The 24040-nt window shown below is 52.4% G+C and overlaps 1 protein-coding gene across 1 annotated transcript in view; it reads left to right on the forward strand.

Moving 5' to 3' along the window:
- LOC144948949 (diacylglycerol kinase delta-like) overlaps nucleotides 1–18531 on the forward strand; it is a 73925-nt gene extending 55394 nt beyond the window's left edge. Inside the window, 10 exon segments of the mRNA XM_078878706.1 lie at nucleotides 253–360; nucleotides 557–670; nucleotides 1170–1304; nucleotides 1603–1772; nucleotides 2126–2237; nucleotides 3214–3306; nucleotides 3457–3576; nucleotides 4899–5019; nucleotides 9522–9652; nucleotides 11869–18531. Of these exon segments, the coding sequence (XP_078734832.1) occupies nucleotides 253–360; nucleotides 557–670; nucleotides 1170–1304; nucleotides 1603–1772; nucleotides 2126–2237; nucleotides 3214–3306; nucleotides 3457–3576; nucleotides 4899–5019; nucleotides 9522–9652; nucleotides 11869–11958 (1194 nt within the window). The 3' untranslated portion in view covers nucleotides 11959–18531.
- The last annotated feature ends 5509 nt before the right edge of the window (nucleotides 18532–24040 follow it).

Consider the following 24040-nt stretch of genomic DNA (forward strand, 5'->3'; position numbering starts at 1 on the left):
ACAAACTAAACACAAAAAGCAGTTCTACAGAAATGAGTTTTCAATCCAGATGATTTAGAAGTTGCGTGGCTCCCAATGGCTTCCTAATATCGGAAGGGAGAGCGCGTTCCAGACGGCCGTAGAATTGCATCTGAAAGCGCTCGATGCGGTGACCGTCTTTGTTCGAGGGCCCAGCCATGCACGGCGCTCTGAGACGCATCGTTTAAGGGCGCCTGATGGACGTCATTTGCCGTTGTTGTGTTTGTCGCGCAGTGTGACGGGCAGTACATCCCGCTGCCGAGTCTGCAGGGCATCGCGGTGCTCAACATCCCGAGCTACGCGGGAGGAACCAACTTCTGGGGCGGAACCAAGGAGGACGAGGTTGGGAGACAGAGGCGCTCGCGGCGGTCGCGCCGAGCTCAAACAGCTCACACATACAGCCGGGGAGGTGTTGAGTGCTGGGTGTAAGTGTGCGTTAAGGGCTGGGTGTAAGTGCGCGTGTGTGTTAAGTGTTGGGTGTAAGCGTGCACCCGTCCGTGCGTGTCTTTGTGCCCCCCCCCCCTCCCCACTCTCCCAGACGTTCACGGCGCCGTCGTTTGACGACAAGATCCTGGAGGTGGTGGCCGTGTTCAGCAGCATGCAGATGGCCGTGTCGCGCGTGCTCAACCTGCAGCACCACCGCATCGCGCAGGTGAGGGCGTCGGGGGGTGGAGACGAAGGTGGGAAGCAGGAAGGGGGACGTCACTCCGTCACTCCGCACTTTCCATGTCGACAATCGCAGGAAGCCGGCACAGCACGCGGCTCCTCCCTCGTGGCAACGACTCAGCGTCACGGCACAGCAGCCCTGACGACAGCTTTTTTTTGCATGACGACGGCCGCGATCACGTGGCTGTGTGATGACGCAAGCGATCACGTGTCTGTGTGATGACGCAAGCGATCACGTGCCTGTGTGATGACGCAAGCGATCACGTGTCTGTGTGATGACGCAAGCGATCACGTGTCTCTGTGATGACGCAAGTGATCACGTGTCTGTGTGATGATGCAAGTGATCACGTGTCTCTGTGATGACGCAAGTGATCACGTGTCTGTGTGATGACGCAAGCGATCACGTGTCTGTGTGACGACGCAAGTGATCACGTGTCTCTGTGATGACGCAAGTGATCACGTGTCTCTGTGTGCGACGGCCGCAGTGCCGCACGGTGAAGATCACGATCCTGGGGGAGGAGGGGATGCCCGTGCAGGTGGATGGAGAGGCCTGGATCCAGCCGCCGGGATACATCAAGATCACCCACAAGAACCGGGCGCAGATGCTGACGCGCGACCGGGTGAGGGGCGCCATTAAAACTTCGCCACTGATACCACCGCCACCACTGCCACAGCTGCGACGTCAATAGCCACCGACACTTACACGACCGCCACCATGACCGAGACTTCACCACCGCCGCCACCACCACCACGGTAGTCACGAGGAGACAAAGCCAGCCAGGCGCGTTGCATGCAACACCAGCCCGCCACGTGTTGTGCCGGCCTTCATAGGTGCTCTCTAACGGCTCTTGTCTGAGCAGGCTATGAAGGCTTCCGCGGGGGGGGGGGATCTTTGTTGTTGTGCGGCGGTGATGGCAGGCCTTCGAGAGCACGCTCAAGTCGTGGGAGGACAAGCAGAAGTACGAGCTGCCTCGCCCGCACTCCCAGCATGCACTGCTGCAGGCCACGCCGCCGTCGGAGGTCATCATGGCGGAGGAGGCCAATCGGATCGAGGCGTTCGCCTGCGCCGCCGCCGCCCTCATTCACGCGTGAGGACCCCCTGGCGGCCCGGACGTCGAGAGAGCACCGGCAATATGCCGCAGTTGCGAGATGTTGACTACCTCGCCTGGTATACAGGGGTCGTGGGTTCGATCCCAACCCTGATGCTTGTATATTTTGAGTCTACATATCTCTCTCCGTGGTCACGTGCATTTTTCTCCAGGTCCTCCGGTTTTTCCCTCCACGTTTATAAACACGCGTTCAGAGTGTTTGGCCGCTATAAATGTCCACGTGATACACCACTTCGTTTGCGATAGCCAGTTCGCTCCTGAAAAATTGGGCCTTACCTGGTCAAATAATCCGACACCCGCGGTGTCTCTGTCGCCGCCGCCGCCGCCCCCAGGATCAGGGAGGCGGCCGAGGGCCACAGCAGCGTGGAGCAGGAGCTGGCGCACGCCGTCAATGCCAGCGCACACGCGCTCGACGCCCTCTACGGCAAGCCCAAGCGATCCTCCGTGAGTAGAAAGCTCCCCGCGTCTCCCGGAGGCTCAGCCGGGAACTCGTGGGGGTGAGCGGGCCGCCTCTGCCAGTACCCCCCCACCTGCTACTCAGCCCCGCCCACTATTCAGGTAGCCCCGCCCACTGCCCAGGTAGCCCCGCCCATTGCTCAGGTAGCCCCGCCCATTGCTCAGGTAGCCCCGCCCACTGCTCAGGTAGCCCCGCCCGCTATTCAGGTAGCCCCGTCCACTGCTCAGGTAGCCCCGCCCACTATTCTGGTAGCCCCTCCCCCTATATCGGTAACCCCGCCCACTGCTCAGGTAGCTCCGCCCACTATTCAGGTAGCCCCACCCACTGCGCCACGGTGGCTATGAGATGTTAACTACCTCGCCTGGTATGCAGGAGGGTCGTGGTTTCGATCTCGACCCTGATGACGCCTGCTGTATATTTGGAGTTTGCGTCTCTCTCCCCCCGTGGATATTTCTCTGGGTCCTCTGTGCTACTGAAAAGTTCCCACACAATGAGTTGAGCTATCATTAGTGATAGTCAGATCGCTTGTGAAAAAGAGCTATAAAGCTCAGTGGGCCTTTCCCGGTAAAATTAAAATAGTGAACAAAAAAATCTCTGAAGTTTTTGGGGTGTGTCTTGAACGGTAATTGACGCAATCATTGTTCCACCCCCAAGTTGACAAATGATAACCTCCTTAGAGTGACAGACAGTTCGTGGACAAAGATACGCACAACAGCTGCCACTAAGTGGCGGTGACGTCACCTGGTAGAATGAAAATTGTTGTTGTTCTCAAAACTGCTCAGGTTGCAAGGCGCACAGGCAGGCAGGAAGGCAGACAGAACTGGCACCAACATTTACCCAAACCCTGTGGTCCCATTTTGATAATTGTCGACGACGACGATGATGACGATGATGACGATGATGGTGGTGATGGCGGTGATGGTGGTGATGCTCTCCCCTGTTCCTCACCCCACTTGCTCGCAGGGCTTGGCTCGGCACCTGGTGATGGACTCCGTAAACAACGTGAAGGCTCTGCACGGCGAGACGGAGCTGCTGCTCTCCGGCAAGCTCTCCCTCGTGAGTCCTTCGTGACGGGATCCTGTGGAGGGTTGGGAGGATCTCCGGACGAATGACAGAAATATTGAACTGTACGGCGATGTGTGTATTTACGTAGAACTTCTGTCGGGGGGCGTCCCCTTGCCTTTGTTCCTGTGCCCCCACGAGCAGCAGCTGGAGCGCGAGCAGGAGGACTCGCTGCACGCGGCGCTGGCGGCCGTCGACCTGGAGCTGCGGCGCATCGCGGACATCCCCTGGCTGCGTCACATGGCCCAGCCCAGCGACGGGGAGGTGCGTCGAGCGTTACGCCCGCGTGGGTCAGAGGTCGTCTCGACCACGTGGGTCAGGGGTCACCTCGACTGCGTGGGTCAGAGGTCATCTCAACCTCGTTCGTCAGAGATCATCTCAACCTCGTGGGTCAGAGGTCATCTCAACTACAGGGGTCAGAGGTCATCCCAACCGTTACCGCTGAGATCTGGGTTCAGCGCGTCGAGTTGATGGTCTTAGCCCTGTCACCAATGACTCCCATTGAGAACCATAGACTCACATAGAGTCCCGTAGTTTCAAATACAGACCCATAGACTCACATAGAAACTCATAGACTTACATAGATGCCCGCAGCGCGGTTAAATTCGATAGATGGCTGGTAGGAGTTGGTGACGATTCTGACCAAGCAGGAATGATGGCTGGTGGTGGAGACTAAGGATAGAGTGACAGCCGAAGGAGGGATCGCACGCGAAAGTGCATGCACCACGGAGGGTACCCAGCCAGCATGGAACTGTTCGGCCAACGTTGGATCAACGTTGGGTCAACGTGGGCCTGTTTACTGGGTAGATGTAAAATCAGCTCATGTGGAGGAGCTAGATGGATTGTTTCATCGCAAGGCCCGCGAGAGGTGGCAATTTGTATTTATTTATTGAGTTTTAGAATTCACAGGCCACTCTTTGGCCAGGCAACTGGATCGCTCCGACTTAGATATTTTTTAACTTAGCGCAGCATCACAAACTCATACATACATTTAAGAATGCACGACTCAAACAAATAAAGAACAAATATACATTAAGACGCATAATTAAATGAACATGTTTTAAACCTTGCAATCGTATCAATCATTCTCATATTGTCTGAACCACCATTCATCACCGAAAGGCCTTCATCTGTGCCACTGTTGTCATCCAGAACAGATCGTACAACGTATAACGACGCAATGCCTCATCAACAAATACGAAGGAGACATCACAGCGACACACTGATCCCCTACTCTTGACACAGTTATCTGCTGGCTTGACCACCTGAATGTGACATTGTAGTTATTGCTCTGCATCTAATAGCAGCCATACGAAAGAAAAAGAAGATCTGTATGTTGAGCTTTTTCTACATACCTATGTTGAACTTCTATGATGTACGTATGTTGAACTTCTTCTGTATATGTATGTTGTATGTATGTATGTTGAGCTTCTTTGGCACCGTACATAGGCAAACGTGCTAATTGGAGGTGTGGGGGAAGGACAACAAACTAAACACAAAAAGCAGAAATTTGTTTTTATCGAGCAGAGGACAGATCACGCCTGAGGATGGTGGCGATGATGACGACGGCGTTGCGACTGTGACAGATCCACGCGATGGAGTACTCCAAGTGGACGGGGCGCAGCGCCAAGTTCCGCCTCGTGCCCAAGTTCAAGCGCGACAAGAACCTGCGAGCCCGGGACTCGCGCGCCGGCGTCGCCGTGCCCGGTACCACCGCCGTCCCCACACAGTGCCCCCCCCCCCCACCCGGTTTTTAAATGGGTATATGAACGGTCACCTCCTGGTAGCTGTTGAGTTGCAGGCAACCTCTTCAATCATGAAATATATAAAACTAACATACTAATTTGCATTGAAATCGAAATTATCAAAATTTGCTGGCACAGTGCATTATGGGTATGTATCTTGAGCTTCTTGCATCGTACATAGCCAACCGTGCTAATCGTAGGTGCGGGGGAAGGACAACAGACTAAACAGAGAAAGCAGTTCTAAAGAAATGAGTTTTCAATCCAGATTTAAAAGTGACTGCTAATATCGGAAGGAAGAGCGTTCAGACGTGTTGCAGTGAGCGTCTAGAAGCAACGTGTCGCCACCGTTTCAGCCCACGCACGTCGAGCCGATGTCGGATTGTAATTCCTGAATGGGTGAGGCCTGTTTGGTGTTCTCGACATCCAGGGGGTACGATGCCACGGCTATATCCGTTTTCTTAAGATAAATAAAACCCCGTTATCTCCGCGAAGGCCACATTTATCCCAAAACCTCCCCCCGGACCCCTCAAGATCCTCGACGGGAAATGTGCCTACGGAAGTGAATTCAGCGGCAGTTCTTTGACGTCGTCGCCCGCGGCCGTCCTCGCCACTGCAAGGTTACGAGCCGCTGTCATCACGCAAAGCGACAACGACACCGCTTCGCGTCAAACTTTATAACAACAACAACAACAACAAGAACTCCCGCGCCGTCAACGGGCATCGCGTTTTGCGACGGGAGCCGTGTGGGTGGATGCGGCGGGTGGAACGTGGGGGGCGGACGGCCGCTGCCACTCACGGGGACTGAACGCAGCGGTGGGCCAGGCCATTCCGCACGAAAGTACAAAGACAAAGATCCCCCGTGTAGCCTTAACAGGCTGTTGGGGCAAGTGCCGTTAGCGAGTAGCGCCTATGAAGACCGGCACGGCACATGAGAGGGTGGGTGACCAGCACCTTTTTCTCTTCAGTGGCAAAGTTGATTTTACGCATCGCACCAGGTACTCATTTGAGGCCGAGTAAACCTAGAGGAGGCCCAAGACCGGTTCAGACAAACGCCACTGGTGATGGACGTGAACGGGAATCAAACTCGGGTCGCTGAGATCGTAGCGCAGCGGGCGAACCGCTACGCCACCGCTCCTCATCATACAACACGCAGTGTCACGCAACTTCACGTGGTTGCCATGGGCACACACACACGCACACAAAGAAAGCAGTTATAGCAATTTGGAGGACGTACCCCACTACCCTGTATACTCAACTATTTCATTGAGAACACATTTGTATTTTTCCAGGTCAGGCCCACTGAGCTGTATAGCTCTGTTTCACAAGCGACCTGGCTATCACAAATGATAGCTCAACGAAGTGGCTTATCACGTGCAAATGTATAGCAGCCAAATACTCGTAAACGCACAATTCTAAATGTGGACGGAAAAAGCGGAGGACCCCGAGAAAAATCCACGCGACCACGGGGAGAGAGAAACACCGCAAACTCCAAATACACAGCAGCAGGCGTCAGGGTCGAGCCCACGACCTCCTGCACACCAGGCGAGGGAGTTAACATCTCACTACCGTGGCCCCATGCTCCACCACGGCCACAACTGCACAGCAAGGCACGTTCATTATTGTTCTTAAATTAAGCATCCCGTCATTTATTGTGTTATGTATATTCTCGGCAAGGATCCTAATGATTAATTTGAGTTTGTGTATTTTGTAATTTTGCGTCGAACTCTGACCCCCATTATCGTAAGGGGAGTAGGGAACCGGCAGTTCACCGGCTTGAATTCCAGCAGACCTCACTCTGCTGATGGGACACTGGATGTCAAGACCAGCCTATGCCTCTAAGCATCGGGCAGTTCACCAGTATTGATCCAAGCAAGCCTCACGGGGCTGATGAGAGACGACGAATGTTGAACCCCATCCACAGCTTGCCAGTCCACAAACCCTTGCTACTGAAATGACAAACTCCCGGAAGGTCACCGCGCCCATGAACTCGCACTCGTGTGTGTTGCTGGCCGAGCGGCTGTCCGTTCCACGTGGCCGTGAGCACAGAGGGCGCCCTGTGTTGGGGCTGGACGGACAGACGCCGTCAAAGCCGCAAGGGACGATCAGGCGCCGTGCTGCTGGGTGGGGCTGTCTCGCTCGCGCCCAGCCAGCGCGTCTGAGTCACTTCGCCAGACGCCTGTGCCAACAAACCGCGTCAACAAACCCCAGCGCACCCCCGCATCCTCGCTCCGACGTGAAACAAAACAAACGTGTCCACCGACTTCCGTTCGGTCGCTCCTCAGACAAATTAAATCGTTCATCGTTTGGCGGCCGATTGGCAAATCACAGGGGGTTAACGTGACGTATTTTAACATTTTTAACAAATGTTCAAACCGACTGCCATTAACATTAATCAGTGCATGAATTATCTTTTGAAATAAATGTCGGTCTTTTATTAATTTGTAATGCGTGAAGAATCCTCAGTTGCTGCTGCATTGCCAGTGGAGCACAAACAACAACATCATCATCATCAACAACAACAACAATCCTTCAAAGGATGAACATACCATAGGCGACATTCGGGGCAGTGGCCTTCTTCACGCGTGGACGAGCAGCCTGCCACTCCACGAGAGGCAGGATCGACGAGCCCTGAGCCCGATTCTGACTTTGCTGAGACGTTAACTCCCTCGCCTGGTGTACAGGAGGTCGAGGGTTCGATCCCGACCCGGACGCCTGCTGCTGTATATTTGTAGTTTTCGTGTATCTCTGCCCCGTGTGGTCGCGTGGATTTTTCTCCGGGTCCTCCTGTTTTTCCATCCACATTTATAATCAACATCACCACGCGTTTAGGGAGTGTTTGCGTGCAATACATTTCCACGCGATGGTCACTGGCATCGCAGTGCGGAGTCTCCGTGGGTTCGTAGCCATCGGACAAAGACGGCAGTCGCCGCTTCGCGAGGGGCTCTCAGACGCGCTTCTGCGGCCGTCTGGAACGCTCTTCCTTCCGATTATGTGGAAGCCACTGGAGCCATGAACTTTGAAATCATCAAGATTGACAAACTCTTTTAATTAGAACTGTTTTGCGTGTTTAGTTTGTTGTCCTTCCCCCGCACCTCCGATTAGCACGGTAGGCTACGTACGGTGCCAAAGAAGTTCAACGTACATGTATAGAAGAAGTTGAATATACGTACATAAAAGTTCAATATACGTACGTAGAAAATGTTCAACATACAGATCTTCTTCTTCTTTCGTATAATGGTGCGGTCACTACTGTGCCAACACTCCCCACTGCAAAATACACAAATATCAGCCTGAACAGACTGTTTGTGTCAAGCACTGTTAGCGAGCACCTATTAAGGCTGACGCGGCAGACTAGGAGGTGTGTGGCCGACACCACGCCTGGCCATCATCATCTCCCCGGTGCTGCCCCATGGACTCGTTTAAGGCCGAGTCTACCTTGGGGAGGCCCAGGCCCTGTTCAGATAATCGTCACCGGTGTTGGCCGTGAGCGGGAATCGAACTCGGGTCACCGGGTTCGTAGCGCGCAAACCGCTACACTACCACTCCCCACACACATGCCTCACACACACACACGCCTCACACACACACACGCCTCACACACACACACGCCTCACACACACACACACCTCACACACACACACGCCTCACACACACACACGCCTCACACACACACACGCCTCACACACACACACGCCTCACACACACACACACCTCACACACACACACGCCTCACACACACACACGCCTCACACACACACACGCCTCACACACACACACACACGCCTCACACACACACACACCTCACACACACCTCACACACACACACACACGCCTCACACACACACGCCTCACACACACGCCTCACACACACGCCTCACACACACGCCTCACACACACACGCCTCACACACACACCTCACATCTTCACACCTCACACACACCTCACACGCCTCACACACACACACGCCTCACACACACACGCCTCACACACACACACGCCTCACACACACACACGCCTCACACACACACACGCCTCACACACACACACGCCTCACACACACACGCCTCACACACACACGCCTCACACACACACACGCCTCACACACACACACGCCTCACACACACACACGCCTCACATACACACACGCCTCACACACACACACGCCTCACACACACACACGCCTCACACACACACACGCCTCACACACACACACGCCTCACACACACACACGCCTCACACACACACACGCCTCACACACACACGCCTCACACACACACCTCACACACACACACGCCTCACACACACACACACACACGCCTCACACACACACACACGCCTCACACACACACACGCCTCACACACACACACACACGCCTCACACACACACACACACGCCTCACACACACACACACACGCCTCACACACACACGCACCTCACACACACGTGCGTGCGTGTGTCCGCAGTGCACTTGTGGTGCGCGGAGGAGGTGGGCGGCTGGCTGGAGAGGCTGGGTCTCGACGAGTATCGCGACGCCTTCGGCCGCAACGACATCCGCGGGCCCGAGCTGCTGCAGCTCGACCGCCGCGACCTCAAGGTTCGTCCGCGGGCGCCGGGGCCGAACACCGGGGCTGGGGTCCGGGTTCCAACCCCCCCCCCCCCCCCCCCCCCGATCTCCGAGGATCGGAACTCGTGCAGCAGGGGGCGACGTGGCCGAGCGGTAGAGTTCGCCGTAGGAAACGACGGCGGCCGCTACGAGCCGGGCACTTCGCTCAAGATCACGTGACGGCCATTGCGAGGGCGCCGTGGTGGCGAGGAGATGTTGACTACCTCGCCTGGTGTGCAGGAGGTCGTGGGTTCGATCCCGGCCCTGACGCCCGCTGCTGTATATTTGGTGTATCCCTCCACGTTCAGAACCGAGCTGCGCTTTGGTGTTATTTGGCTGCTCTGAATGTCCAGGTGATCAGCCGCTTCGTTGAGCTACCATGTGTGATGGCCAGGTCGCTTCTGAACAAGAACTACGTCGCAGCTCGGTGGGGCCTTACCGGGTAAAATACAAAAAAATCGTCGTAATTGTCAAATTAACAAAATACTCAATTGGGATTACACGTAGCAGCAATCATCACCCCTGACTGACAGAGCAATGCACGTGGTCACTCGTGCGAGACTATCCTCTCTAGCCCTCACCTGGTTCAACAAATTCACTTCGCCGAGCTGTTTAAATGCATCGCAGTCACAATCAAAAATCGGCCGCATTTGAAAAATGACCCCGCCAGATGCCTCCATTGAGGAACCCGACAGCGAGCGTCCACCCCCTGTCTGCGAAATCTGAGCAGGACCCTCCTGAAAACTGGTCTTGAGACTCACTGAGGCTTTCTTGGGCAAACGACAACAACATTAATCATAATCATGCAGAGCACCATCCAGTGTGTTCAAAATAAAAAAGGCCCATTTGAAAGATATTTTTACAGATATTGTAGAAAATCTGTTCTATTCAGCCATTTTGCATATTCGGGGTCTCTATTGTGAGTTGGTGCGTCCCTGTGCTCGTCTATGGGTGTCTGTGTGAATCTGGAGTCTCTGCACAAGTCTGTGCGTCTCTGTGTGAGTCTATGGGTGTCTGTGTGAATCTGGAGTCTGCACAAGTCTGTGTGTCTCTGTGTGAGTCTATGGGTATTTTTGTGTGGGTATTTGAGTCTCTTTGTCTGGACAGCACCACACCTGGCCACACCAGGTACTCATTAGAGGCCGAGTCAACCTTGGGGAGGCCCAGAACTGGTTCTCAGATAATCGTCAATGGCGTTGGCCGTGAGCAGGAATCGAACTCGAATCCCCAAAGGATCGTCCATAAATGACGTCACGCAATTTTGGACGATTTTTGACCCCCCCCCCCTTCGTCACACGGCGTCACAAAAAGTCAGACCCCCCCTCAAATATGACGTCACAAAGCTCTGCCCCCTCCCCTCCCAAAAATATAAAACACGCTTCAAATCGTTTTAAACTATTGTCATTGTCGTGTGTATTTAATGTGGCGCTGTCTATTTACTTAAGTAGAACGTGTTGTCTATATTTATTTAAAGTTGCACATTTTGATGGGACGTCACATTTCTCAACCCCCCCCCCCCCTCGTCACACATCGTCACAAATGTCGACCCCCCCCAGGTGCGTGACGTCATTTATGGACGGCCCCAAAGACAAAGATCCCCCCGTGTAGCCTTAACAGACTTTTGGGGGGGAATGTTGTTAGTGAGTAGCACCTATGAAGGCTGCCACAGCACACGAGGGGGTGGGTGACCAGTACCGCGCCCGGCCGCCTTTGTCTCCCCAGTGGCGATGTTTACACACTCCACCAGGTACTCATTTGAGGCTGAGTCGACCTAGGGGAGGCCCAGGACCGGTTCAGATCATAGTCACAGGCATTGGCCGTGAGCGGGAATCAAACTCGGGCCGCCGGGTTCGTCACGCAACGTGCTAACCGTTACCCTACCGCTCCCCAATATACAACACACGGTGTCACCCAACAGACAGAGATCCCGCGTGTAGCCTTAACAGACTGTTGGGGCAAGTGCCGTTTGCGAGCAGCTCTAAAGGCCGTCACAGCACATGCACACACACACACACAGGTACACACACACACAGGTACACACACACACACAGGTACACACACACACACAGGTACACACACACACACAGGTACACACACACACACAGGCACACACACACACACAGGCACACACACACAGGCACACACACACACACAGGTACACACACACACAGGCACACTCACGCACACGTTCGTGTTTCCCGACGCAGGACCTGGGAGTTACGAAGATTGGACACATCAAGAGGATACTGCACGGCATCAAGGAGCTGAGCAAACACGCGCAGGTCAGCGAAGTGTGAGAGCCGCGGCACGGCTCCCTGAAGGGAACCACCAAGGAGCGCGCACGACTGCCGACGGACGGACACACGGACGCCGTGCGTGTACGAGGAAGGAAGGGGCGACGCATCTCATTGGGATTCCTCCAGGGAGCAGCTGCACTTGCCTCCGTGAAAGTTTATTATTCTTATTTTACATTTTATTTTTTACACGATACGTCAGCTCTGTTGATAACGGTCCTGCGGACCGATGGTCAACATTGCAGAACAAGGCCAAGACTTGGCTTACGTCGCGTCCGTCTGGATATCGCGATTTGTGTTTTTTTTTATTTTCCGTCAGTGACTTTACACGAAAGGGATGTGATGTGGCGCGCGCACGGTGAAAGATCGGCGAGCCGTGACGTCGCGTCGCCAAACGCAGGGTTGCGTCGTCGGTCGTCAGCGGAGGCACAAAAAAGCACCAGCCGCACTACTGTTGCGACGAAGACAGGATGGTCTGTCGTGGCACCGTCGCGCTCGCTAACGCGCGCGGGATTTTTATTGAAAACACTGAAGCGTGTATCGTGTACGTACGTGCGTACGTACGCATTTTTAAACCGCCGCAGAGCACTGCTTTTGTCAAACGCTGTCCTGACAATCACGCGAAAAAAAACAAATCGTCCTGTAGGATTCCATCGGAGTTCAATGACAGCGATTCCCGGCCCGGGCGAGCACGGGGGCAGCGGCGCTCATCTCCTGCTCGCAGCCCCGAGGCGGCGGTGTCAATTCCACTTTGCCGTGACGGGCACGGCTCTGACCGCTGGGCACTTGTCCCGCACGGTGCTACCCAAAGGGTACGGTCAGGCCCGGTCTCGACGTGTCACGGAGCCTTGGGCAAGAAAAGAATGCGGCTCCCCGTGGAAGTGATCCAAAGGATAGAGCGCCAGGTTGATAAAACGCAGCAAATTGACACAGTAGGGGGCACAGGTGGTTAATTGAGCGGTCATCTCGGTCAGGCAACCCATGGCACCTGGGTCTGTCCCGTGACATGTCAGCAGCGAGCCCTTCCACTCGTCACGTAGCCTCAAAGTGCACCTGGCCTGGCACAAGTGAATGGCGGCTGCAGTTGTTAGCGCGCCAAAGGCAATTGAAAGTCCCATTCGGCCGTAGGGAAGAAAAGACGTTGCCCACCCCGGGACTAATCACAAACAATGCTCCGTCGGTGGCCTAGGTGGCCGCTCCTGGAAGCTCACCCCGAAGGCGGGGCCTGTGTGCGATAATCTGCGCGTGAATGCTCTTGGGAAGGATTGTGTGGTAGGGTGAGGTTTGGTGGAGTCCTACAGGAGGTGACTGAACCGTGTTTACCAAATCGGTATTCGTTTTGCGTTTTTCTTTACACCTTGCAGGTGCAATCACGGGGCGCGGTGGCAACAGGGTGGCGTTTGTTTACACTTCGTAACAAAGGCCCCCAGTGCGACATTACCGTATGCTCAGGGTTATGAGACGCACGCAGGAAAGTGAGACTCGCCCCAAACGTTTACACCTTGCAGCCAATCAAGTTATTATAAATATTGTCACAGGACAAATATCCCCCCCCCCCCCCCGTATAGCGTTGATAGGATTTTGGGGCAAGTGCTGGCAGCGAGCGAGCACCTGTGAAGGCCGGCACGGCGCACGCGTCTGTGGGTGGCAAACACTAAGCCCGTGCTGCCATTGTCTCTCCACACCACACTGGATACTCAATTAAGGCTGAGTCAACCTAGGGGCGGACCAGAACTGGTTCAAATACACACCTACCGCGTGATAACACGTAACCCCCAACATTTTGTTTAACATACGGGGGTGGGGAAACGGCGCTTTTCTCCCGTTTACAGCCCTGCAGATCCAGTGGTGGAAATTCCACAGTCGTATGGTGGGTCAGATTCTATCCATAGGACGACCGCTGTTGACTTCTCCCACAGAGCGGTACTCGTTTTTATCGACCCCGGAGAGCTGATGGGCTGAGTCAACGTCCCCCCCCTCCTCCTTCCCCACCGAAGCAGGATTTGAACTCACGACCTTCCGACCGCGAGCCGCCTGATTGGTCAGCGCGTTTTGTAACGCGGAGAAGTCCGGCGGTGGGAATTGATTCGCGATTGTGCGGACACTGGATGGGGAGGGCGCCACCCTCGCTCGCTCGCTCGCCGCCGCGTGTTTTGTGAAACAACGAATGTGCACCCTCGCCTGGAGCGCTTCCGTAAACTGGAAACATTTTTGGGCGGGTCGACGCATTTAGCTCCCGTCGCTTGGCCCAATTTGGCGCCGACGTTCTCGTCACCGGTATTTTAGTCGTTGCGATCTGGTCTCAAAATAGCCGCGATCGCGGTTGGCGATTTTTAAGATGCTTGCACGCAAGCCGCCGGCTAACTTATTGTTGTTCTCTTTGTTTGATGGTTTTCCTCCCCTTGGGAGATGTGTACGGTATAATGCCACGGCCGCATTTGTCCGTGAAGCTTGTTCACGCACGCTCCGTCACCGGGTCTCAGGGCGAGTTGGGTGCGAGGAATTGAGAGTTTTATTGGCGATCCCTTAGCCCCAGTCAAGTCAAAGCCACTACCTGCTCGAACGAGCATTGGTGCTTGTGCCCTGTTTACAGTCCTGCAGAGCAAGTGGTGGAAATTACACATTCCTGTCGCGAGGGCGAGGAGTCCGTCCCATCAGACGACCACCGTTGAGTTCCCCCGCAAAGTGGTACTAGTTTTATCGTCCCCCCCCCTCCCGGAGGAGTGATGATGGCGATTGAAATGTGGGTGAGGCGGACAGAGGGAACGGGGCTGTGTCACAGCCTCCCAGGAAACATTTCTACGCTTCAGCGTAAAGGTCAACTCAACATTGTAGTCCATCTCTTGGCTTTCCGTTCGCATTTTTTCACCATCATCGTTTGAGAAGACGAAACACTGGACCAGTTTGAACTTTCTGGGTCTCATCTGCAGGGTGTAGCCTGTTAAAGAAATAGCTGCCGGGCTGCCTGATATTACGGGTTCTCTATTTATTACAAGTATTATTTAACCATAAAATACACCACACGGACGCGTAATACATATTGTACATACAAGTGACGTTGCTGTTGTTATTATTAAAGTATTATTTTGTGTGATGGTAATTTGATTTGCCCAAACATATACTGTACATATATATTTTATTTGTTAAGACAAAACCCATTCCCGTCTTTGCGCGTTCGAGAACGATTCAATCGCACTGGCGGCTTCGCTCCGCATGGCGATGCTCTACGCTCCTTCGGGAAGAGCGGCGCGGGTCTTTGTGCCGGGCCGAGCCTGATGTCTGTGCCGCCGATATGCGAGTCTGCGGGGAACGCGTGGTCTGTCACATCCGCACGACTGACAGATCGAGGTGGGTTAAGGAATGAATACCACGGGACGTAGATGAACCGCTTCTATTGTCTCTCAAACCTCTTCGTACTTTGTTTCCCTCTTCCCGTGCCTGGAACAAGGAGCCAGGTGAACTTGACACTCGTCGTTGAATTTGCACAACATCAGCAGAGCTGTGAGCGGTCTTCTCGCACAGGTGACAGAGAATTTTATTGTTTTATTTTTATTATTTTATTATTTCCCTTCTACGTGACTTTACCGAAAGAACCACGGATATGAGTAGGTGATATATGGTTCACTTACCACGTGGGTTTTCACGGCCAATATCACGGATGCGTGTCATCGATCTTTGGGTGATGCCTCGTAATGAGCTGACATATCCCGTGTTGTCAACACCCGTTGCCACCCGACACAGTCCAACAAATGTAATTGTCGCGTGCACAAACGTTTCACGACAATTATGATCGTATCAGCTCACTCAATAATTATCGTTTCAGCTCACTCACCGGCTAAGTTGACGAATAATTGATAAATATGTTCTTGACAATTGCCCTTCAGCCTTCAACGTTTAATTTGTTCGGCTGTGTCGGGTGGTGGAGGGTTCCTAACGCACACAAACTTGGTTGGATCGTCACGCGGCCTCACACAACAAAAACTTAATTGTGAATCTTGCACGTGTTATGTTCATCGACATCATAAATAGCCGGTTGCCATCATCACAAGGGCTGTGTGCAGGAATGTGCACGCAGATTTGGGATGTCATCTTGACACGCACAGCATCCCTGTCGTATGTCACCGTGAATGACACCTTGTGATTTATTTCTCCCCTGGATGTTAAATCTTCCCTCTTGAGCGAGACAACGCGCACGCCTGAGCTCGCGTTATGGTAATTCCTCGCTTAACGAGGAACTCTTTAGGACGGCATCGTGACCGCGTTAAACTCGGGGGCCACTGTGATTTTGTGAGATTTTATACAAAGCGCATTAGAACAGTGACGACGACGACGACGATGCGGTGGTGGTGTTAGAGTCTAATAAAACAAAAAAATCCATCGGGCATGGCCATGTCATAAAAAATATATATCGCGGAAAACGATGGCATTTTTACGTGGAACACCGATATGCGTGAGGATTGTACCAGTCACGAGACATCGTTTGTCCCTGCTTGAAAGTGGGCAATCTCAGTCTGAAGCCCTCCTCCGTACGGGACGAGGCCACCTACTGGCCTCCGTTGTTGCTGTTGCGTGTTTCGGTGTTGTGGAGTTCGATGTGGAGTTCGATGTCCTGGCCGCGCACCTCCGATGAGCACGGTTGGTGGTGCGAGAGAAGTTCACCGTACGCACGAAAGTGAAAAGGCCACGCTCGGGCACACGCTCGGGCGTTTTTAAAGTACGTATTCGAAGTACAAAGAGCCGTGCCCCGAGAACCCACCTCGAACTGAGAGGCTCTGTGCCTCTAACCATCTTGGCAGTTCATCAGGCTTTGGTTCAAGCGAGCCCAACTGTTGCTGACGAGACACTCACAGCGTCAAAACCCTTCCGGAGGTTTGCTCTCGTTGAACCAATGCTTGCTGAAGTCATTCTCTTCCAGAAGGCCGTGTGGTCGATTAAAAGTGTGTTACCCAAACATATATTTAAACTTGTGTTATTCTACGCGGAGGGACAGATATGGGAAGGAGGCGTAATCATTTTCTGCATATTTATTCCACGACTCATAATTTCCAGAACGACGCTGATGATTATTTTGTGCCATGCCCAAAGGCACGTTTTATAAGGCTTCGGGTAACGACGGTGGTGGTTCTGGTCATGCTTGTGATGGCTGTGTGTAGTGTTTGAATGTTAAAGATTAACGAGATCCATTCCCGTTATCAGTAGCGCAGGAATGTTGCCGGTTCTACGCAACAACAAACAAAAACTCAGTGGGGAGGAATGTTTGTGTGTGGAGGGTCCCGCATGCCGTTATGAAACGTAACCAAATTTGTGTGTCTTTGTGTGTAAAGCGATGCACAATGTTACGTTGTGTTGTTTACATATACTCCATCACATAAAACATGGTAAATATCGTGACGTATTGTTTACAGTATTGTGCCGGTGGGGGAGCGAGGGGAATAAGCTCAATTTTGTTTGCGTAAAGGTATTTTTACACTGATACGTGCATTGCTACGACAAGTCGTTCGAGGCTAATCTGCAATTTAATATATATCTTTGTATAATATCGCTAAAATAATGTAAGATCTTCGCCAATTGTCTGTGGCGTGGTCGGGGCCATATATGGCTACTCCGGCGTGTGAAGTGACATCACAGCTGTGCAAGGCAGTGTGGGTATTTTACAAAATGGCTGCAGGCGGCGTGCTGCGGTGCAGTGCAGTTTTTAAACACGTGGCGCTTTCTGAACCACTGAAATGATCCGTGTTTCTTTTTTGGGCAGGCCACGTAGGTCGTTTTAGCCAACATTCTCATCAATTACCCTCCACCACCCGACAAGATGTTTACGTTTACGGGAATATTATTTATACGTGCCAAGGTAATGGTAATATTATGACCGATAAAACGAGTGATATTGAAGTCAGTCTTAAAAGACTGAAGCCACCACTGAGGAAGCGTTATTGGTCAGAATATGATCAATATTTTATCACTCACAATACGGTACAGTAATATCGTTGTAAGCGTAACAATCCTGTTCGGTGGTAGAAAGTTCATGTCAAGGGATGTTTGCATAAAGCCACCACGTGACCAAACCCAAAGACAAAACATGGATCACGATGGAAGTGTCTGTTGATGGAAAATGTCAAAAAGCAGTTAAAGTTTATGTTGAGTTTGGCTCTGCAGGTTGGTGATTCATGTCGCTCACGCAGAAGTGAGTTTTTTTTACGTCTGTGGATTATTACATGTGGGGAAAAGTTGGTAACAAGTGAGGAGGATGTGCATGCACGTGTCCTGAACTGTCATTATGGTGATCCAGGTCACTCCACCCAATGAGACTCTGTTCTGGTCTCTTGAGTTCTCACTCTGGTCAAAGAAAACAAAGTTGCGACTTGGGCGGTGTTCCTGTGCTAGAGAAGTTTTTTTCTGCCAGTGTATTTTGTTTAGCCAGATGAGAACACTTGAGACTAGGAGTCTCATTTGCAAGGGTAGCCTGGGTCACCAACACGACAAGAGGACAACTAAAATGTAAGTACGGCATTGCAGCAAATGAGATCAGAGCATAAGCAAATATAAATCAAAGAGAAAACAAACAACCAAATAAAAATCGGCGCAAAGACGACCGCATTATGGGGTGAATAGAAAATAGTGCAATATCACGAATCAATATCAAACAAATACATTTCCTGCGACAAATGTTGGCTCGGGACAAGTCGAGGCGTCACGACGCGTGGCAGGGGAACACAAAAGACGTGAATCTTCCACACGTCACGTGCATTTTCTGTTCTCTACACTTGAAGGTCCAGCTCAGTGGTTGTCGCGATGCAACATCCGAATGTTGAGCCATACCGGGTGATGAAGCTTGCTTCAACGATCTTTGCTCCGGTTCGATAGTGCAGCGCTGCATTGCGTCGCTGATGGGTTTTACGTGGACCCCAGCAGCCACTCGAGGCCGCTTTACTGAACCACGATGTGCATCGATTATTACACTTTATTATTACACTTGATCGAATCGTTGGTCGGAGAAGAGCGTCGCGGGAGAATCGTCACACCCGCGGTTTTCATTTCGCGTGCAATATTTTCCCAGGAGTCCAGTCTCCCCGCACGGCTCTGGCTGAAATGAAATTCACGATTTGGTCACGCTGCTTCATGGGCAGTCATGCACAAGCACAATTAACAAACACCAACAACTCAACACATTCGTCAATAACACTGTGGCATGACCAGTACATACACACGATAGGCGACGTTTCGGGCAATGGCCCTGCTTGTGCTATGAAGAAGGACCATAACCTGAAGTATTATCTATTTATATATTTTACCATTTAAGGCCACATAGTTATGAAGGAATGTGTCTAGTTTTTTGTTACTTTGGCTGACATTCTGCTCTGATTATACCTCAAATAGCTATTAGTGTCGACCGTGTATGTGATGTACACAGTTGACCCCACTACCGTATGATGTGACAAAGATGATTAACTTATGAAAGAAAAGAAAAAATATAGCAAACTGAAATTTACACCAGAAACTGCATGCGATTGTATCGAGTTGTTCGCTGCTGCTGCTGCTCGCTTGGCAGCGGCACACACACGCACGGTTCACTACAAGGTCAAGGCATTCGTCAATAACACTGCGGCCTTAAAATAAAACAATTAGATAAATGACACGAAATGATACGCAACTTGTTGGGAAACGCTCTTCTTGTTGTTTTGGTTGCGGACTCCTGACCATGGGAGTCTAGTTCACCATGGAAGTCCAGTTTACCATGGGAGTCCAGTTCACCATGGAAGTACAGTTCACCATGGGAGTCGAGTTCACCATGGAAGTCCAGTTCACCATGGGAGTCCAGTTCACCATGGGAGTCCAGTTCACCATGGGAGTCCAGTTTACCGTGGGAGTCCAGTTTACCGTGGAAGTCCAGTTCACCATGGGAGTCTAGTTTACCATGGGAGTCCAGTTCACCATGGGAGTCCAGTTCACCGTGGGAGTCCAGTTTACCGTGGAAGTCCAGTTCACCATGGGAGTCCAGTTCACCATGGGAGTTCAGTTTACCGTGGGAGTCCAGTTCACCATGGGAGTCCAGTTCACCATGGGAGTCCAGTTCACCATGGGAGTCCAGTTTACCGTGGGAGTTCAGTTCACCATGGGAGTTCAGTTCACCATCGGAGTCCAGTTTACCATGGAAGTCCAGTTCATCATGGGAGTCTAGTTCACCATGGGAGTCCAGTTCACCATGGGAGTCCAGTTCACCATGGGAGTCCAGTTCACCATGGGAGTCCAGTTCACCATGGGCAGGATCGGCAACCGGCGGCTCTTTAAGGACTGCCGCTTTGCGACGTTGTTTATCCAGGACCAGCGTCTCGTGTTCACCACACAGTGGCATTGCGCCTCTTGAGATATTGAGCTGATTTTTAGCGGCCCGAAACGTCACGTATATTTTACGTGCAGCAGTGAAATGCAGCAGTAACACTCGCGTCTCACAGCAATAATCATCGGTTCGACTTCCATCTCGGGCACCTTTGTATGTATGTAAGTTGAACTTCTTTCGCGCCGTACATAGCCAACCGTGCTAATCGGAGGTGCGGGATAAGGACAAGAGATTAAACACAACACGCAGTTTTAAAGAAGTGAGTTTTAAATCTGGATGATTTAAAAGTGTTTAGCCTCGGTGACTTCCTAATTTACATCGGAAGGAAGAGCGTTCCAGATGGCCACAGAAGCGCATCTTGTCCGTGTTGAGTTCGTATGTCCTCTCTCTCTCCCCCTGGTCTGCATTGGATTCATCTGGGTTCTCCGGCTCCCACGCATGGCTAAACAAACAACAACAACAACCCCCATGCATTATTACTGGGCTTGGTCAAACATCAAAAGCGAATAGAAGTTACTGCAAATTACCAAACTGGTATGACACATCATAGCAACTTGGGACTTTGCTGCGAAAGTTCGGCAGCTTCCTCCTGGATAGAGTCTTGAGACTCGGCGAGGCCTCCCGGGTAAATAAGCGTAAATAACAACAAGAATACGTTCTTGACTTAAATCTTTCGTGACTGCAGGAATTCATATTATTGGGTCCTTCGGTAAAGTCACGTAGATAGGTTCAATATAAAATAACAAAACTTTTTTTTGTAGATAGGTTCAAGTAAAATAACAAAACTTTTTTTGTAGATAGGTTCAAATAAAATAACAAAAAATTACAATATTTTTTTGTTACGTAGCATTTTTTATTCTATAAAAAATAATATTTTTTTCCTTTTAGGGCCGCCACGGTGTTCTTAACGAATGTGTCGAATGTAGATATTTTATGGGTGACCTTTTAAATTCCAGGTTAAAAGAAAAAAACAACTTCAGTACGAAAACCGCGTAACGTGGCCTCACTACAATCTGAATCAGATCTTTCCGTGAGATGCCAAAAGCATTGCCAATCTTCCTTCATTAAAACATTCCATTTCGTGACGCTAACCACACGCGTGTGTGCATGCGCGCGTGTGCACGTGCGTGCGTGTGTATCGTTGGGGAGCGGCAGTGTAGCGGTTAGCACGCTGCGCTACGAACCTGGCGACCCGAGTTCGATTCCCGCTCACGACTAGCAGTGACCATTATCTGAACCAGGTACTCCACCTGGTGCGGTGCATAAAAGCATCGCCACTCGGGAGGCAAAGGCGGCAGGGCGTGGTTCTGGCCACCCAGCCCCTCGTGTGCCGTTGCGGCTTTCATAGCTGACAGCTAACAGCACTTGCCCCAACGGTCTGTTAAGGCTATACAGGGGAGCTTTGTCTTTGTTGCGTATCGTTGACACAGTGGGGGAGGCACAGATGGTGCATCTGTCAGTGATCTCAGGGAGTTAACCCCACACCACCTGGGTCTGCCTCGTGGCCTGCAGCAACGAGCCTTCAACACTTCACTTGACGGCCTCATAGTGGTTGTGGTGGTGGTGGTGGCGGTGGTGGCGGTGGTGGCGGTGGTGGCGGTGGTGGCGGTGGTGGTGGTGGCCACGCACGTGGCTACCTGTCACCCGGCACTGTCGAGGCAGCGAGGGGTTGGTGGGTCACACACAGATGGTGTCGAGGAGGAGCCGTATACCCTGGCTCGCCAGAAGGCAGGAAGGCAACAATGTGAACTCAACCTGTGTCGTCTGTGTGGGATCGAGCGTTTCCCCCTCGCACGCGTGGTGTTTCTCCGGTTACTCCGGTTTCCTCCCACGTGTAAACACTCATCGATTGGCTGCGATAACACCTTGACATGTAGAGGAGCGCAGAGATTGGGCACCAGTTGGCAGTGGCGGCTTGTCTGTGGTGCATCGCGCCTCCGAGTCGTCCTCTCTCTTCGGGCGTTACAAGTTGCACCTCTTATTAGTAAGTGCACCTAGCCTGGCACAAGCGCTGTGGTGACGTCACCTGCAGTTCGTGGCCCCAAAAACTTGAGATTTTTATTTACTTTTACTTTACAAGGTAAGGCCCACTGAGCTACGTAGCTCTTTTTCAGAAGCGAACTGGCTGTCACAAATTAAATGTATAGCAGCCCAAACACTCTAAACGTGGTGATTCTAAATGTGCAGGGAAACACTGAGGAACCGGAGAAAAGTCCACGCGACCACGGGGAGAGAGAGACACGCAGCCTCCAAATATACAGCAGCAGGCGTCAGGGTCAGGGTTGAACCCACGACCTCCTGTAGACCAGGCGAGGTAGTTAACATCTCCTAGCCACCGTGATGATGATGAGACGCGCAAACTCCAAATATACAGCAGCAGGCGTCAGGGTCGGGGTCGAACCCACGACCTCCTGTAGACCAGGCGAGGTAGTTAACATCTCCTAGCCACCGCGACGCCAGATGGGGCACGATCTCCGTGGTTCCGAGCCGAGTTCTTACCAACCGTCTGACGACGTGTTCCCGTTCTCTTCCATTTGGTGAGCAAACTCTAAGATGGAATTGTAAATGTGAATCTTCCACTGTCACAATAAACGCGTGCACTCACACTCAGGGCCGCTGTGTTTGTGTTTGAGGCCGTGTCACCCCTACCCGGTGTTGAACTTGTGTGAGCCTGGTCATGTGTGCGCCTGTGCTTGCAGGCGCTGCGCGCTCACAGCACTTGCCCCAACAGTCTGTTAAAGGCCGCACGGGGCGCCTTTGTCTCTTGTGTGCGTGTAGGGCGCTTTGAGAATGGGATCTTTGGGATGCCAGCGACAGTGATGATGATGATGGTGATGGTGGTGGTTGTGCATTTAGTTTCGACATTCTGGGCCTCATCAGCAGAGTCTGAACGTAACAATTTCCATGTTACCAGGTAAGGCCCATTGGCAGGCAGGGCGTTCCAGACGGCCGCAGAAGCGCATCTGAAAGCGCGCGATGCAGTGACCACCATGGAAGGGGGTGGAGATGGTGGGGAGGAGGAGGATTGGGAGGAGGTTCAGAAGAAGGTGGAGGAACCCATAATAGAGGTTGTTTTGGGTTAGATCGTGTAACTATATAAATGTGTCGTTAAACCCGCCACCACCCGACACAGCCAACTAGTAAGGGTTGTCACGTAAACAGAACGTGGCCAATTCGTCACTCGTACAGCACCACCGGTTGTGTGTTGGAGAGACAAGCCACAACATTTAGCTTCATCAGGCGACAGGCAGATTTGTGGAGAAGTCCACCCGTCTAGTTCTTTAAATCGAGGCGTAGATGTGGTGACCACGCTTGTGCGCCTTCTTGCGCGATGTGGCGGGGGGGGGGTTAATGAATCAACGCGCATTATGCGAGCCCCTTGATCTTGTGCGTCCTGCCCATTGTGTGCCGGGTGGTGACGGCTCTAACGACACACATGGATATATGTACGCGCTCTAACCCAAACAAGAACCCGTATTGTGGATGATATTGGTCGCGCAAGCCTCCTGGCTGCTGCGCGTTCCACTGATGGTCACAGCAGCCTGGCAAGAGGCGGGGGAGGAGGAGGAGGATCGTGAGTCGGAGAGGATGAGGGGGGAAGGGGGGAAGGGGGGGCTCTGACCGGGATGGTCGCGGCGAGCAGCGCGCTGTGGGCAGCAGAGTCCACGTCACCCTCCAGAGTGTCGTCCCAGACGGAGTGGCAGCTCGGAGCGCGCGCGTCGAAGGAGGAGGAGGAGGGCGGAGGGAGGT

This window comes from Lampetra fluviatilis, chromosome 51 (assembly GCF_964198595.1).
Source record: "Lampetra fluviatilis chromosome 51, kcLamFluv1.1, whole genome shotgun sequence".
NCBI classification, from domain to species: Eukaryota; Metazoa; Chordata; class Hyperoartia; order Petromyzontiformes; family Petromyzontidae; genus Lampetra; species Lampetra fluviatilis.